General features: G+C 38.4%; 1 protein-coding gene across 4 annotated transcripts; it reads left to right on the top strand.

Moving 5' to 3' along the window:
• The first annotated feature begins 7299 nt into the window (after window positions 1-7299).
• LOC110624821 (histone-lysine N-methyltransferase ASHR2) lies at window positions 7300-16905 on the top strand. 4 transcript variants are annotated; one of them, XR_002489476.2, is made up of 3 exons: window positions 7300-8594; window positions 12220-12294; window positions 12818-12963. XR_002489476.2 is itself a non-coding variant. In XM_021770166.2 (2 exons), exon 1 carries the CDS (start codon window positions 7400-7402, stop codon window positions 8585-8587), a length of 1188 nt encoding a protein of 395 aa, XP_021625858.1. In that variant the 5' UTR covers window positions 7300-7399; the 3' UTR covers window positions 8588-8594; window positions 16887-16905. The 4 variants fall into 4 exon arrangements, 3 of the variants coding, with proteins under 3 accessions (XP_021625858.1, XP_021625857.1, XP_021625856.1); XM_021770166.2 differs by lacking the exons at window positions 12220-12294; window positions 12818-12963 and adding an exon at window positions 16887-16905; XM_021770165.2 differs by lacking the exons at window positions 12220-12294; window positions 12818-12963 and adding an exon at window positions 14570-16303.
• Window positions 16906-17824: the final 919 nt, after the last annotated feature.

Here is a 17824-nt window from a genome sequence, read left to right as displayed (position 1 = left end):
TGAACCCTGAACCCTGAACCCTGAACCCTGAACCCTGAACCCTGAACCCTGAACCCTGAACCCTGAACCCTGAACCCTGAACCCTGAACCCTGAACCCTGAACCCTGAACCCTGAACCCTGAACCCTGAACCCTGAACCCTGAACCCTGAACCCTGAACCCTGAACCCTGAACCCTGAACCCTGAACCCTGAACCCTGAACCCTGAACCCTGAACCCTGAACCCTGAACCCTGAACCCTGAACCCTGAACCCTGAACCCTGAACCCTGAACCCTGAACCCTGAACCCTGAACCCTGAACCCTGAACCCTGAACCCTGAACCCTGAACCCTGAACCCTGAACCCTGAACCCTGAACCCTGAACCCTGAACCCTGAACCCTGAACCCTGAACCCTGAACCCTGAACCCTGAACCCTGAACCCTGAACCCTGAACCCTGAACCCTGAACCCTGAACCCTGAACCCTGAACCCTGAACCCTGAACCCTGAACCCTGAACCCTGAACCCTGAACCCTGAACCCTGAACCCTGAACCCTGAACCCTGAACCCTGAACCCTGAACCCTGAACCCTGAACCCTGAACCCTGAACCCTGAACCCTGAACCCTGAACCCTGAACCCTGAACCCTGAACCCTGAACCCTGAACCCTGAACCCTGAACCCTGAACCCTGAACCCTGAACCCTGAACCCTGAACCCTGAACCCTGAACCCTGAACCCTGAACCCTGAACCCTGAACCCTGAACCCTGAACCCTGAACCCTGAACCCTGAACCCTGAACCCTGAACCCTGAACCCTGAACCCTGAACCCTGAACCCTGAACCCTGAACCCTGAACCCTGAACCCTGAACCCTGAACCCTGAACCCTGAACCCTGAACCCTGAACCCTGAACCCTGAACCCTGAACCCTGAACCCTGAACCCTGAACCCTGAACCCTGAACCCTGAACCCTGAACCCTGAACCCTGAACCCTGAACCCTGTAACAGCCCGGCCCCGTACGACCGGCCCTGTTACCGCTCACAGCCCGTGACCTTCCTCTGGGCCCAGCCACTGTGAGCAGCTCTTAACATCCCTTCACCCTCACGGGTTCCAGGCAGGATTTGTCCCCTTGGGTTCTCGTCAAACGCATCCTTCCCCAAGTGGATTTGGCCCAAATTTCCCTTAGGAAATTAGGTCGCCTCCCCCACTGCTCGAACCCTTAACCTCCCACTTTAAGGGAATAGTCTGGTGAGAGTGAGTACCAATTGTTCCATTCCCTGAACCCTGAACCCTGAACCCTGAACCCCTGAACCCTGAACCCTGAACCCTGAACCCTGAACCCTTAACCCTTAACCCTGAACCCTAAACCCTGAACCCTGAACCCTGAACCCTGAACCCTGAACCCTGAACCCTCTCCAAATTATTTTCTTAGTTATAGTATTCTATCGAAATTATATAATTGTGGCTAATTTGATAGCTAATTCCATGACTCTTTGATAATTATAACTAAAATATCATAGTACTCATACAATTCATTCAGCTACGATGTTGTGGCTAATGATTTAGTAATAGTTATGACAAACATAATTACATTACTAATATTTTTATGTTTCTGCCACAAATTTTTTGTAATGACTAATAAACTGTAGCTAATAAAATAATTATTACTACAATCATATTAGCTTTGTGGCTATTAAAATTATTACCTATAATATTAATGTGTTGTGACTACAATGGTAGTAATTGTTACAAAAAAAATAAATTTATAGCTATTATATCTATTAGCTATGATATTACTTTGTAGCTAAAATTAATTGTGGCAAATAGTCAACAAATAGTTACATTATATATAAAATAAAATAAAAAATACATATTAGTTATAATTATTGCATTTTTATTACTAAATAGTTTAAATTAGCCACAATAGGTTTTTAGCCGTAATAAAATAAATATATTAGCCACAATAATTTTTTTTGTAGCTACGTATCGTAACTAGAGATGTAATATGTTGTAGTGTTGGCAGTTTTTGCGACGGAACCTCTTATGTCGAAATAGGGCACGGGTTGTAACATAGGTGATAGACTTGGTAGTTTTTGCGATGGAAGCTGTTACGCCGAAATCGGACACCAGTTGTAACATGGGTGATAGACTTAGCAGTTTTTGCGATGGAGGCTGCTATGCTGAAATTGGGCACCGGTGGTAACAGGGGTGATAGACTTAGCAGTTTCTATGACGGAAGCTATTATGCTGAAATCAGGCACCGGTTATAACATGAGTGATAGACTTAGCAGTTTTTGCGACGAAAACTGTTATGCCGAAATCGGACACCGGTTGTAGCATGGGTGATAGACTTAGCACTTTTTATGACAAAAGTAGTTCTATCCAAATCGGGTACCGGTGGTAGCATAGGTGATAGACTGGACACTTTTTATGACGGAAGCTGTTATGCCAAAATCGGGCACCAATTGTAGCAAGGTGATAGACTTGACACTTTTTGCAATGGAAGCAGTTCTTCTAAAATCGGGCACCGATGGTAGCATGGGTGATAGACTTGACAATTTTTACGATGTAAGTGGTTATGCCGATATCGGGGATCAGGGGTACCATGGGTGATAGACTTGGCAGTTTTTGCGATGGAACCGGTTATGCCGAAATCGGACATGTAACGACCCAGAAACCGAACCGCTACCGGCGCTAGGATCCAGATCGACATAAGGTCGCCGGGACCCGTAGCCAGCCTAACATACATCCTGAATACCTGTCAAATCCCATACATGATCATAACCTTCATTTTACAAATCATCATGTCCACATCTAACTATTACAAATCACCTGACTTTACTCTTCTGGATTTCCTGATCTAGCCCGTACCTGCAACCCTGGGGGATATAGGGAAAGCGGTGAGCCACTAGAGCCCAGTGAGCAGAATAATAAAACATTTAAAATATATGCTATCATGTAATGCATCATATCACAGACAAATCACATCAAGGGTGAACCTGTCATCAAATAGTCCCAGCATCATATCCGTGCCAGGCCATAGAATGGGGTCCTGGTCTTCCTGTCATATCATAACATTACTTACCATTGCCCCAGGGCCTCATCTGGGCACCTGGTCTTCGCGTACCATACCGTGCCAGGCCATAGAATGGGGTCCTAGTCTTTCCTCAGGGACTAATTAGATCATACAGCATTCACCCACATCCACAACAAAGAATGCAATGCAACATATTCGTGGATTCTAATACAACAACCTATTATATCACATGGCATTCATGATACATGATTCATGCTAAAACTTGCATTTATTTAAAACATAAGGTTTATTCTACTCACCTCAGGCTAACTCTAACAATGAACTGAAGCAGCTGACTCACTGCTGGGGTCCTCGGTTACTTGGGTCCAAACAGAAGCCCCATATTGGTGGATTAAAAGTATGCCACATCGGAAAGAGGTAAGGAGGGGGGAAGCCTTATAAGGGCAAGCCCTAAGAGACCCCAGTGGACGCATTTTGGGAAGAAAGTGTAACCAATCCCTTGACCCAAAAACAAACCCGTGAGGGAAGAAAGGGTTTCAATCCCTTGACCCGAAGCGGACAATATTCACTGGTGTGGACCCAGAGGATGTTACAGGACACTGGTTGTTACATGGGTGAGAGACTTGTCATTTTAATCGACGAAAGCTGTTATGCCGAAATCAGGCACCGATTGTAACATGGGTGATAGACTTGACAGTTTGTGTGACGAAAGCTGTTATTCCAAAATCAGGCACCGGATGTTAGATTTGTCAGTTTTTGCAATGAAAGCCGCTATGCCGAAATCGGAAATCGATGGTAGCATGAATGATAAACTTGACAGTTTGTACGACAGAAACTATTATTCCGAAATCAGTTAAAATTCAACCTCCAATTGTCAGTAGGCCTGCAGGTAGACCAAAGAAAATAAGGATTAGAATGCTCCAATTCCTCTTTACTTGGAACAGGGTTGATAACATGATTGTACACGGCTACATAAGTATTCTTGGAGAAATACTTGTACATATACATCTCTGGTATCTCTTTATTATAGAAAATGCATGATAATGCATGCTTACATGGCAAACCCATCAAATCCCAAACTCTGCTACTACATGTGTTGTTTGCCAAATCAATTGTGTTTTGAGTACCATGGAAATCAACTTCATATTTGTTATTCCCAACAAGTGTGCAAAAGCAGTTTCTGCTTTCAATCTTCCTTGCTGCTAATTTTTCTTGGGCATTAAAGACAAATGTCTCCTTTATAATTCTTCATGGCATTTAGCTTGACATAGAACCTCTTCGTCAATCTCCTTCTAATCCATTCAAACATGCTCAATATTGGCAAATTTCTTGCATACTTGATATAGGAATTGAAGGACTCACTTATATTATTCTGGAAAGCATTTGACTTTGTATGTTCAGAGAAGTGAGATCTTGACCAAGTATAGGGATCATGCTTCATGACCCAATCATAAGCTGTTTGGTCCATCTCCTTCAGCTTGGTCATGTGAACTTCCCAAGTTTTCTTAGTAGTGGCCCAAGCTGCTGACCACAATTTCTTCTTCTACTCTAAACCTTTGAAGACTACCTTGTAATTATAATACATGTGCTTTACACAGAATCTATGCTCACTCTTTGGCATCAATGACTTAAGCATCTTACTTATTATCTTTAATATTGAATATATTTTTATTTTTAAGGTTTAATTGAGGCTTTTAATCGGGGTGTCTAAAATCATCAATTAATAGTTTGAGAAAACAAACCCATGATTCCTTACTCTCAATGTCAACTGCAGCCATTGCAAGTGGAAACATATTCTCATTCACATTTTTATCTACTGCACATAACAATTGTCCTCCAATGGAAGTTTTTAAATGACATCCATCTAAACCAATTAATGGTCTAATACCACTAAAGAACCCTTGTTTTTGAGCTGCAAACCTAACATATATGTATTGGAAAACTGTCATTTCTTTAGAAAGTGAAAGTGGTTCATGTGGATCTGAGCAAAGACCACTTTGGCTGTAGATATTTGTAGACACCTTTATGTAGCTACCAGGGTTTGTTTTCATCACGGATAGTGCATATGATCTCACTTTTTTAAATTACTCCTTTATGTCACCACCTATAATTGCTTTAACTCTGTTTTTTGCTCTATGACACTTAGAAAAATTTATGTCCCTAATTCTCTTTATATCTTCTTTTGCGTTGCCTTAACATCCCAATTAGGATTTCCCCCAAAATCTTCCAAGTATTTTGCAGCCAAGTAATTGGAACTAACTATATGATTATAAAAGACTCTTGGGCAATGATGTTCTGCCTTAAAAGTCTTAATTTGAAATGTATCACAGTCCCTCAGCTTACTTGCATGAATCCTAAAACCATACTTATTCTTGCAAATTGCAGTAATAATCAATTTATTATTTTTCACAAGCATATTGTTAAAACCTCTCCTAACAGCCCACTCCTTTGAGGCTTTTCTAAATACATGTCCACTGGTGAATTTCATGCCTTTATATAGAGCATGATCCTTGAAGTCAACTTCTTCATCAAAGTCCATAAATTCATTCTCAGATTCATTATTAGAAGACTCAGGACTATGGTAATCATCATCTCTCATTGTCCTCTCATTGAATTTTCTAAGATCTTCTTCAGTTTTTAGGTATCGCTTCAGTTTCAACATGGTCTTCTCCAAGGTCAAATTGCACTGGTTCATTAGCAACATTCTCATTTGCCCTTGCTTCTTCCTGGCCAGTGTTACCCACAAATATTTCATCATCGCTACCCTCATAATCTGCTTACATTTCACTGAAACCACTATCATTAGAATCAATCTCCAAGTCACTAACATCACATCCTATAGACTGAACAGAGTATCATTATCCTCATTACCAGTGCTAGGTGTAATATTTTCCACCTCTACATTACACTCATCACCTTGAATGTTAGCTTCATCAATCTTATTGTTAGCTTTTTCAATTGTAGCATTGAGTCCCATATTACTCTATTACGGTTCCATATTACCAGTAAAAGCATTTCCAACACCTGAATCCACTATTAAAGCAGGATCATTCTCAAAAAAAATAGACATCTATATATAGCTCCCCTTTATTATAATCTAACATATTGTTAACATTATGATCTGACAAAATTTCCTCATATGCTTCATCCTCATTAATTCTAAAAATCTTAAACCATATTCTGCATCTATTAGAATAGCCATAGTCCTTTTTGTATCCAATCAACGCAAACTGGAATAGAAAGTCTATATTCTTGTTTCTAATACGCTCAATAAACCCCCCCCCCCCTATACATCATATGAGGATTATATAGGATTGTAATAGTAGTTTTACATACCTTAGAATACACAAAAACGAAGTCTTTTTCACCTTGCACAATATTGTGACTTTGCTAAATCTCACTAACACAATGTCGATAGCTTATGCTTCAATCAATGAAATTCCAAACCTTACAATTAGATGTAGTTTTGCTTCAATCAATCTAATTAAAAACAAATTGGAGCAAAACAAAAACTCTAATTTGAAGCAAAGTAAAAATCCTAACAATTTAGAGGAATAAACTAGAACGATAAGAATTGAGTTTTTCTTTTTTTTTCTTCGTTTCTGATCAAAATATAACAATACTTTTTATTTTTTTTTAATTTTATTTAAATTAACTTAAATATTTTAAATTATTTTAAAATTACCACATCATCAAAATCGATGCTATTTTATCATATTTTTGCTAACGATAAAATATTAGAGCGTACTATTTTAATACAAACTTAAGTTCAAATCTAAAGTGAAAAATACTCTAAATCATAGGATACTTTTTTTATAATTTTTTTAATTTCATTTAAATTAATGAAAAACACTCACTTTTTATAATTTCACTTTTTATAATTTTTATCTTTTTAATTTCATATATTAAATTATTTTAAAATTACAACATCATCAAATTTATATGGTATTTGCTATTTTATTATTTTTTATCAACTATAGACTCTATAGCGTAAATGTGCTAAACTACATAGTTTTTTTTTATAATTTTTTTAAAAAAATTATAAAAATAAAAATAATATTTTAATATAAAAAATAATATTTTACTATTAAAAAATAATATTACTTTATATTTAAATTAACAATATCATTTATTAGTGATTGAAATAAAAATGTAAAAATATTTTAATATAATTCTAAAAATTAGGACTAAAAATTTCTCACACCTATACCTAAATTAAAAACAAAAATGGGTGGAATATAAACTTTATTTCCCTCCATACATCGCAAGTTTTATAAGGTCCACAAGGTCCTGACTTGGGTCTCGAGAGGTCTAAAGCTTTAAAAGCGAATGTGCGGGGAAGTGGCCAGAGAGCAAGACGCCGCCGCCGCCAGGTAGAATAGAGAACAATGTCCGGCATGGCGAGTGAGAGCCTATTGCAGATTGAAGAGATAGAAGGGAGAGGAAGAGCTATCGTTTCCTCTAAGCCACTGAGGGGCGGAGATATCGTGCTTAGGGATTCTCCAATCCTCCTCTACTCTGGTTCTCCTCTCAATGGACAACAACCGCTTTTCTCAACCTCAATTTATTGCGATAACTGCTTTAAAAAGTTGGAATCAGCATCGGCAGCCTCATCATGCCCATCTTGCTTTCAAAATCGTTTCTGTAGCCAACATTGCCTTTCGGCTTCCATTGCCTCGTCCCACACTCCCTGGGTTTGCCAAGCTCTAAGTCGCCTGCGGGATTGCCCATCCCTTGTACTGCATCAACCTCTGGAGCGCCAAATCCAAGCTCGTTTCCTCATCGCCGCCTACAACCTTGCCCTTGTCTCGCCTCCCAACTTCCAAATTTTGTTATCTCTTCAAGGCTATGGGGAGGATAAAGATGCCGCAGCTGCTCAATTTCTACATTCCCTCATCTCGTCCCTCTGCCCTCCTCCCCCAATTGACGGATTCTCCTTCTCCTTTGAAATTACCTCCGCACTACTTTCCAAGGACAAGCTCAATGCATTCGGCATAATGGAACCGATGGAATTCAATAAAGAAAACTGCGGGCAGAGATCTGTCCGAGCCTATGGCATATACCCGAAGGCGTCCCTCTTCAACCATGACTGCCTTCCAAATGCTTGCAGATTTGATTACGTCGACACTGCACCAGATCGTAACACTGACGTGATTATCAGGATGATTCATGATGTCCCCCAAGGGAGAGAGATCTGCTTGAGCTATTTTCCTGTTAATTGGAATTATTCCAACCGGAAGAAGAGATTGCTGGAGGAATATGGATTTACCTGCGAATGTGACCGATGTAAAGTCGAAGCTAATTGGTCTGATAACGAAGACAATGAGGGCGATGATGATGATGAGGCAATGGAGGAGGACCGTGACGAATCAATGGTAGAGGAGGCAACCTCAGAATATGAGGCCGATTTTCCTCACGCTTATTTCTTCTTGAGATATATGTGTAATCGTGAAAATTGCTGGGGAACTCTAGCTCCTTTGCCTTCGTCTGATAATAACCAGTCGTCTATTCTCTTGGAGTGTAATGTGTGTGGCAATATGAAAAATGATGAAGAATTTGGCGTTGATGCTGATTGAGGACAAGGTGCGTATTCCATGCTTGATTAGTCTGCCCTATTCCTAAATAGGGTTTTGCTGGACTATTCCTTTAATTTCAGTTTTATGTTTGCTGTTACTATGTGTATTTCTGAATAATTAATCCTTTCGAACTGCATATGTTTGTCTCAATACACATGGCATACTTAGAGTTTAAAAAAGAAAAAAAATGTTTGGGCAACTATCTAATAGAGAAGGGAAAAGAAATTAAACGATAGAAAAGAAAATGAAGTCAAAATTCTCTTACACAGTTTGGATGTCCCAATAGTGTTATGAACGTTATATTAGAAAACAAAACTTGTTTATATTAGAAAGTAAAATTTCCATTCAATTTATTTCTTCCCATTTCTCTTGATTTCCTTCCAAATGGAAAGAAATAAAAAGTGGGCTTAGATTTTGGGGAAATTGGAAATACCATGCTATTTCCTTTAGTTTCCTTTAATTTGAACATAAAACCTTAGAAATTACACTTTGTTTCTGTTTTCTTCACTTCATCGAAACAGACTTAGTTCTACTGTAGTGTAAGTAGATAAACGTTTGGAGAATGAGAAATTTCATCATTGTACTATGTACTCCATGGTAAAATTAATAATCATTTTCTTAAAATAGGTAATTAAGAAACTCCTTAAAGCCATGATTATGGTAAAATTAATAATCATTTTCTTAAAATAAGTAATTAAAAAAACTCCTTAAAGCCATGATTGGGTGTAGACTATAGTCTCATCCAGTGATCCATAAATAGGATGAGGTGATAAGCCTATGCGCCACAAGCTCATCTCCCCACTCCACATTAGGGGTGAGAGTATTTAGTTTAAACCGAAATAACTGACCAAACCGAACTAAATAAACAATTCGGTTCGGTTTATTAAAAAAATTTAGTTCAGTTTGGTTTTATTTTTTTTTTTTAAATGTCGGTCTAATAAGTTCGGTTCGGTTCATGTCCATGCTATAGTAGTTGTCTACTTAGATTAGCGGTTGAGGCTTAATTTCTCTTTTGTGATGCAAGGGTTCGAATCCCAGTTTGGGTTTTTGAGTTAAAATTGTCCAATATATATCATCTCATTCTCATCAACCCTAGCCGCTTCTCCTTCATCTTTTCCTCTCCTTCTCACTCACTTATCGCTCATTATGTCGCGCATTTAATTGAACTCCATATTTTCATCTCGTTCAACTAAACTCCATCTCCCTTGCTCCCTCAATTGAACTCCATCTCCCTCACCCTCCCAAACTCCATCTCCATCTCCATCTCTATTCCCTCGAATCCATCGCCTCACTTCGTTTATGTTATTCTGTCAAAAGAGATGAATATGCAAGAAATTAAAAATCAAGTGTCATGTGGTATTTCCTCACTCAAAGTTTGGTAATCTGCACCATATGTGTGTGTTGTTGGTCAATTTTCGCTTTCTTTGGTTTTGCCCTTCTTCCTTCCTAAAAGTGGCAAGCGACTCCCTCTCAAACACTTTATGGTGTTGTGGTGGTGGACTGAAAGATGATGCAACTTTCCATTATTGATTGAGAAGAAGAAGAATATGTATTAGAGTCTTATGGGAGTCTAAGTATTTATATTACTAGAATTTTATTACAATTTTTTATGAGATGTAGTATTGAAATTTGCATGTAATTTTACGATGAGATCTGTTTGGTGTTAATATATATACCTTGAGCTTTGCAATGGTAGTAAGATGAATTTGTATATGAGTGTTTTCTTAAAAAATTTTGGAGATAAATACAATTTATGATGAAATATGGTAGTTATCAAAATTTACATGTTTGTTGATGAGATTTGTATGATGTTAATCTCCAAAACTTTGAGTTTGAGGATTGAACTTTTGATTTGAGAATTGAGGAGGAAAACACTCACTTCTGCTTCATCTGCCAACAAAATCCATGGCATCACCAACACGACTTATCCCCTACCTCCAAACCTAACCCCTCTCGACCACCAACACAAAGCACTCATTGTTGCCACCATCAGCCCTCCACTGCCAAGTGCCATCACAACAGCAGCATCAACAACAACCTCTTCAGCACTTCAATGCCCTCTAATCCTTTCCATAGCACGGAAATGGGATTTTGCCAACAGTTAGCATGCCCTTTAATTCAAAACATGACTCTCTTTCTAGTTACTATAATTTCCTGAAGAAAGTATGAGGTAAGTATGAGTGTAGTTGCTGGTCACTTGTCTCTCTTGGCTAATGCTGATTACAATACCAACACAAGGTTTAAGTAATTAAATATGATGAGTCAATGACCCCAAGAAGCAATTGGAGGTGCACTCTCTGATTGCTAGAAATAAACTGAAGGCCTGGGTGTTTTAGAAATTAGAGTAAGACTTGAAAAGAGGTATAAAGTGCAGAATAAGTTGAGGTTAACATGTATTAACAAGTTGGAAAGTCATAGATAACTATAAGAAGGCCTCCATTGGGGAGGATTTGGATTATGTTTAATCGGCAGCACATCTCTTGTAATACCCGGCTGACTCAGGCATCGGGATTCCTACCGTCCGGTGGAATCTCTAATGTCGGAGCTCTTTAGAAGGATAAAGTAAAGGTTTTCTAATATGTTTTTATATGTTTTTAAAGGAAAAGACCAAGAGGACAATTGCCAGGTTCGGCCGCCGAAAGTGAAGTTCGGCCGCCGAACTTTGCATGGTTTTGCTGCCTCCAAAGTCCATGTTCGACCGCCGAACATTGCATGGTTTTGCATGCAGTTTTGGCCGCCGAAGGAGAGGCGATTGGCCACCTATAAAAGCCCTTTGACCGGAAGTGGAGGGTGTTGGAGCTCTCTGTTTTTGGCCAAAGGTAGGTTTTGTTTCTCTTAGGATGTTTTCATGAGATTTCTTCAAATCTCTCAAGGTTTTTATGATTTTTATTCTTGTTTTGACGAGTTTTAAGCTTTGAGCAAGATTTTGGAGCTTGGAGACTTTGGAGCTTGGATTCTCCATATCTTCAAGTTTGGGGTCACACCAACTCTCGTTCTTCAAGAGGTAAGTGTAGATCCTTAGCTTTTATGATGTTTTAAATGAGTTTTATGAAGGGTTAAGAGGGTTTTTATGTATGAGTTGCATGAGGTGCATGGTTTTGACCTAGGTTGAGCATGAGCTATTTGTATGCTAGATGTGTTGTTTGGTGGAGTTTAAGCTTGAGTTAAGCTCCTTTATGCATGGTTAAGGGCATATGCATATTTTGGAGAGGTTTGAGGCATGTTTTGGGTGTTTGGAAGGTTTTGAAGGCTTGAATGTATAAGAGGCTGAGTTCTGGATGAACTCAGGTTCGGCCGTCGAATGTAGTTTCGGCCACCGAAATGCTTGGTTTGGCCGCCTAACCTTGCCTCCGAAAATGGACTTTCGGCTCTGGAAGGGACTTTCGGCCGTCGAAGGTGCCGCCGAAAGTGCCTGGCTTTCGTCTCTGGAGGAGACTTTCGGCCGCCGAACCTGCCTCCGAAAGTGCCTAACTTTCGGATCTGTGGGAGCATTCGGCCGCCGAAGGTGCCCTGTCCAGCCTTCCTTTGCCTGTTTTGCATGCATGTTTTGAGGTGTTTTAGAGGGATTTTTGGGGAGATGTTTAGTGTTATGTTAGAGTGGTTTGGTACCTCATTTGAGTCCACCTGTGTAGGATTGGACCCGAGGAACCGAGGAGGCCCTCAGAGTTAGTTGGTTCTGATCTAGTCCCGCCCAGCAGTTGCTTAAGGTGAGTGGAACTAAACTTAATCTTTTTAATTGAGAAATCAAATGAACTTTAGAGCATGATCCATGCATCATAAAATGCCATGATATGTATTAGGTTGTTTTGTATTAGAATCCACGAATATGATGCATTGCATAATATGTTGTTGATGTGGATGGATATTGGATGATCCTTAGCCCTTGATATGAGATAAGATGACATGATATGAGGTATGGCATGAGCTAGAAAGACCAGGTCGCCCCTGGCACTGTGTTATATGTAAGAGAAGACCAGGTGAGGCCGTATCGCCCCTGGCGTAGTTGGACATGTTATGATATAAGTTATATAAGAGAAGTCCAGATGAGGCCGTATCGCCCCTGGCGTAGTTGGACATATTACGATATGTAGAGGGCTATAGGTGACAAGTTCATCCTTAATGTGATATGTTTGTGATGTGATGCATTTCATGAAAACATATGTTTAACTGCTTTTTATTTCTGTTCTGCTCACTGGGCTTTAGTAGCTCATCCCTCTCCCAAATTCCCAGTTTTGCAAGGCCAGTCAGAGATAGCACGGGATAGCAGCTAGGATGAAGTGTATGTAACAAAATAGTGGTGGACATGATGTAATGTAAAATGATATTATGTAATGTGTACAGAGTTATATTATTTGTGCTTGGCCCGAGTTGGATAATCCCTTTGTACATGAGTTTTATGTTATGTTTTGTATTGATGTACCGAGTTTGACATAGGGTATGCTGACCCTGGGGTTCTATGTGTTCAAACATAGTGCATGCACAGGTCAAACTTGGGAAAGGAAAAGTTTTAATGTTTTATGGAAATATTTGATCATGTATGGGATTATACCAGCTGTACAGGATGTATGTCAGGCTTACTACGGGTCCCGGCGGCCTTAAGTCGATCTGGATCCTAGCACCGGTAGCGGTCCGGTTTCCGGGTTGTTACATCTCTATCCAGCCTATAATGATGATTGAGCATGTGATTCACTGCCAAGTACATTATGAAGGGATGGACTTTTTATCGACTGTGGTGTATGCAAGAAATTCCTGTATGGAGAGAAGGTCTATATGGAGCAAGTTAGTGGGTTGCAAGGAATTTTAATTCTATGTTGGCTGGTTAAGAGAGTGTAGGTGGTTTGTATGTTGATAATACTTCCACTATGGATTTTGTAGACTATGTGAGTAGGCTGGATTGGCCGAGTTAAAATCAAGAGGATGTTACTTAACCTGGACAAATATTTAGGAAACTAAGAATATGGAGGAAACTAGATAGATGCAAGGAAATTAAATAGAGAAGGATTTTTTTAAATTTATGATAGAGTGGAAAAATGTAGACAATATATGGAAAGAGTTCAAAGAGACTTGCAACTTGAGCCCTTTAATCAAGTGCTTGCTTATGAGGAAAGGGTTGTAGTTCAACAATACAGGAGGTTACTGGGGCAAGAGAAATCTTATAGCAAAAAATCTAGGATATGTTAGATTAATCTTGGTGATTCTAACACCAAGTTCTTTCATAATTTTGTGAAGATTATGGGGGTCAGAAATACAATGTTGTAGGAGGGGTGAATGTCCCTTGTAGAATCAAGGAAGCTGTAGTTGATTTTTAGAAGCAATTGTTGTGTACTGTTATATAGTCTAGACCATATCCCCAAAACTCCTAACCCCATGGGGCTTACAGATTATAGACCCATAGCCTGTTGTACTTGCATTTATGATGCTATCGCCAAAATTATAACAAGCTGATAGGGGAGTATTAAGCAGAAAAATAAGCCCGGCGTAATCAACTTTTGTTCCCGGTAGGAAGATAGTTCACAATGTGCTTTTAGCCCATGAACTTGTTAGGAATTGTCATAGAAGGGAGGCTGCAGCCTGTTGTGCTCTTAAAGTAGATGTAAGGAAAGCTTATGGCTCAGTCCATTGAAACTTTCTGGAGGAAATATTGATTGGCTGGAGTTTTCCTTCCAGGTTTGTAAATTGGGTAATGACTTGTGTGAGATCTGCTTGGTTTTCAGTTATGGTGAATGGATTTATGGAGGGCATTTTTCCTAGGAGGAGGGGAGTAAGACAAGAAGACCCAATGTCTCCCTCTGCTATTTGTTATAGCAATGCAGTATCTGTTTAGGTACATATCGATTTAAATTTCATAAGGGATGCAGAGATGCAAAGCTTAATTATTTATATTTTGCAAATGATTTATTCTTTTTAGTCTTGGTGATAGGGGAATTTATGGAGGTGTTGGATGGTGCCCTGAATCACTTTGCTTTGGTGTTTGGCGTTCAGGTTTTGGGGGCTTGTTAAAGAGAAAATATTACAGATCCTAAATTTTAAGGAGGGGTCTTTGCCTGTGACTCGCTTGAGAGTTCCACTGGTTTCTACAGTTGTGAAGAAGGATCATTGTAGGAGGTTATTTGAAAGAATTACAGCCAGAGTAACAAGTTCTTACAGACATCTATCTTGTGCTGGGAGGCTTCAACTCATCAACTCTATTCTTAGAAGTTTGCATGTATGCTGCTGTTGCACATTCTTGCTTTCTATCCCTAAAGCTACAGCAAAAGATATAGATAAAAGGTGCAGAAATTTCTTGTGGATGGGATCTGTTGAAGGGGGCAAGAAATGAGTTGTTGCTGGGGATAAAATTTGTAGGCCAAAGAATAAGGGTAGCCTAGGAATCAAGGTGGTTATGTCTTGGAACAAAGCAGCAATAGGGAAGCAAGTTTGGGATTTGGTTGTTGTTAAATCATATCTATGGGCTTCCTGGACGGCTAAGAATAAGCTGAGGAATGTGAGTTTCTGGGGCATAGCTAAACCCTTAGAAGCTAGTAGTTAGTCTTGGAGGCATCTAGTGAATCTAAGGAATTTGCTTAAAAGTCACTATTCTTATAAACTGGGCAGAGGAGAAATTTCTTTCCGGTATGATCCTTGGTTAAATGGAAAGAGTGTGGTAGATAAATTCCCTACAGTTAACATCTGATGCTGATGTACCTAAAACTGCAAAGGCCAAGGATTGGTATGGGGAGGGTCAATGGAGGCTGCTAGATCCTCTAAACAGTGCTACTGAGGAAGCTTGGTCTGAGATTAAAAAAAAAACTATGAGGTGAGGGAGGAGCAAGAGGATGAGATTATTTGGAATTTTACCACCACAGGGAAATACATAATTGCTAGCGCCTGGAAGTATTTTATAAGAGATGGTGAAAAAGTAACTTGGTGGAAATTGATTTGGGGTAGTAAGGTTGTTCCTAGACACACTTTTGTCGCATGGCTAGCTGCTAAAGCTAGACTGATCAAGTGGATGATTGTATATGATGCAGTGTGTGAGCTTTGCAAATGCCAGGATGAGAGTATTAAACACTTGTTCTTCAGCTGCAGCTATATTAAAGGAATTGAAGAGTGATTACACAGAAATGTGAGATTTTTTTTTTCTTTTTTTTTTTTTTTTTTGGGGGGGTGGGGGGGAGGTTATACACTATACAGGTGGCATGGGGTGATAAAGTTGGATGACAAAAGAGCATTTGGAAAATCATTCATTGCAAAGATTAGAAGAGTTGCATTTGTTGCACTGTTTACTATACTTGGCAGGAAAGAAACTTGGTGGTGTTCAGTAGGGAAAATTTAATGCCAGCAGAGTTACAGCAAAAGTTGTGATGCGTGTGAACCTGAGCTAATGAATGACAAGGATCGATAGTGATGGAGGCTATGACTGGAGTAGATGGAACTGTAATTAGCTTACCTGTGTTTAGTTGATGTGCTGATGTGCCTTGTTTAGGGCTACTTTATGCCCTGGTGTTCTTGTGAGTAGTTTGTACAGTTTATTCTTTTGGTCAGTCAATAAAATTGTTATCCAACCAAAAAAAAAACATATGATAGGTGTAGATTGTAATTACGAATTATGGCTACTAATGTTGCTTAAAATGTTTTATTGTTTTAGAATTCCATAACAGGACAATTTCATGTTTCATGTTTGCCTATACTTGGGCAAGTCAACCCAATATGAGAAGACCTGTGGATTTCATTTTCATTGTTTTAGTTTCAAATTTAGAACTATGAAAACAGAGAGAAGGAACACATGGATCTTCTTTTAAAGACAAACTGGTTTCATATATTATTGATATCAAACAAAAACTCATAAAGTGCACATGGTGGGGTGATATCCAACTCTACCAAATTAGACAGAAACAGCAGCTCATACTAATAGGGAGCACACTAATTCAAAGATTTCTTTACAAAATACTTGAAAGTAAACAAAGTATTGCAACAAATTCTTACAATCTAAAACTGTTGATATAATGAGATTTTCCTACATAGTTGGAAGCTATTTTATATTATGATTAGGTCCTTATAGCTGTGTATTTTTTACTGATGTAAAAGCTGCTTTTGCCAAGTTTACTTGACCTTAGTTTACGCATTAATTTGATGAGAGTTGTTACTTGACTACTGCAGTAGTTTTTAGAGCAGTAGGTGGTTGTGTATTTGGCTAATGTAACTCTCTTTTACATATGTATTCGTCAATAAAAGAACTCTCTGTAATAGAGAGAAAAGTATTATTCCAAGCCTTGTTCCTTCTAGTTCTTCTTCCTCTCATCTATTTTTTCATTACCAGAAATTTTAATGGTGGTACAAGAGCTTCATATGGTCTTTGTGTGACCTGTGAGTGAGAGAAAGAAGTCAAGTAGCTTCTCAAAAACCTTTAATACCTAAAAATGTTAAGAGATGGCTTCAAGTAATGTTTCAGCTCCTACTCCACCTGTATTTTCTGGAGAAGGTTAATGCTATTTGAGGAGAAAGTCTTAATTAGTTTACCTGAAACGTTTGAACCAAGATCTCTTCTTTGGAGGACTCTAAAGGCTTGATAAGCATTACATTGGCTGAGCTAGTATGTATAATGTTTCTATGAAAAATATTTTCTAAATATAAGTTATTTTCCATAAATAAATAGAATTTTAAATAATAAAAATTAAAATAAATTACTTTTTCAATAGCTAGACAAATTAAGCTCTACATTGTAATTATACCAATTCATTATGGGTATATTTGTCAATCCATTATTCTCCCCTAATCCCACTTTTAAAATATTAAAGAGATAGAAGTGCTTCAAGTTTATACCATAAGTTCAACCACAATGATTTGTAAGCGCTTGTGATTTAAAATTCCAGTTACTACATTTTCATGTTTTCTTTTTTATTTGTTGTATAATGTTCTCATTAAATATTACCCATTAAATGAATTGAAATAACATGATTATCTTTTATATAAAGTATACCTTCATTATTTTGTTTGAAATTTTAATTAAAAGCATCCAAAGAAAAAAAAAGTTCAAATTTTTTCCAATTAAAAACTTAATAAAAAAAGAGAATAAAAATAGAGAAAATAAGTTAAAATAGAAATGATAGAGAGGGGTTCTCAATTTTAATTAGATAATTCACAAAATTTGACGAAAAAGTAAAAGAAATATTGCAATATAATTTAAAATTATAAAAGTTCATTAGTAATTATGATCAAGATTCAAAGATATAAACTATATATAATTCAATCCTAATC

The sequence above is a fragment of the Manihot esculenta genome, chromosome 10 (genome assembly GCF_001659605.2).
Source record: "Manihot esculenta cultivar AM560-2 chromosome 10, M.esculenta_v8, whole genome shotgun sequence".
NCBI classification, from domain to species: Eukaryota; Viridiplantae; Streptophyta; class Magnoliopsida; order Malpighiales; family Euphorbiaceae; genus Manihot; species Manihot esculenta.
Note: the sequence above shows the minus strand (reverse complement) of the source record. Positions and strands in the feature narration are given on the sequence as shown.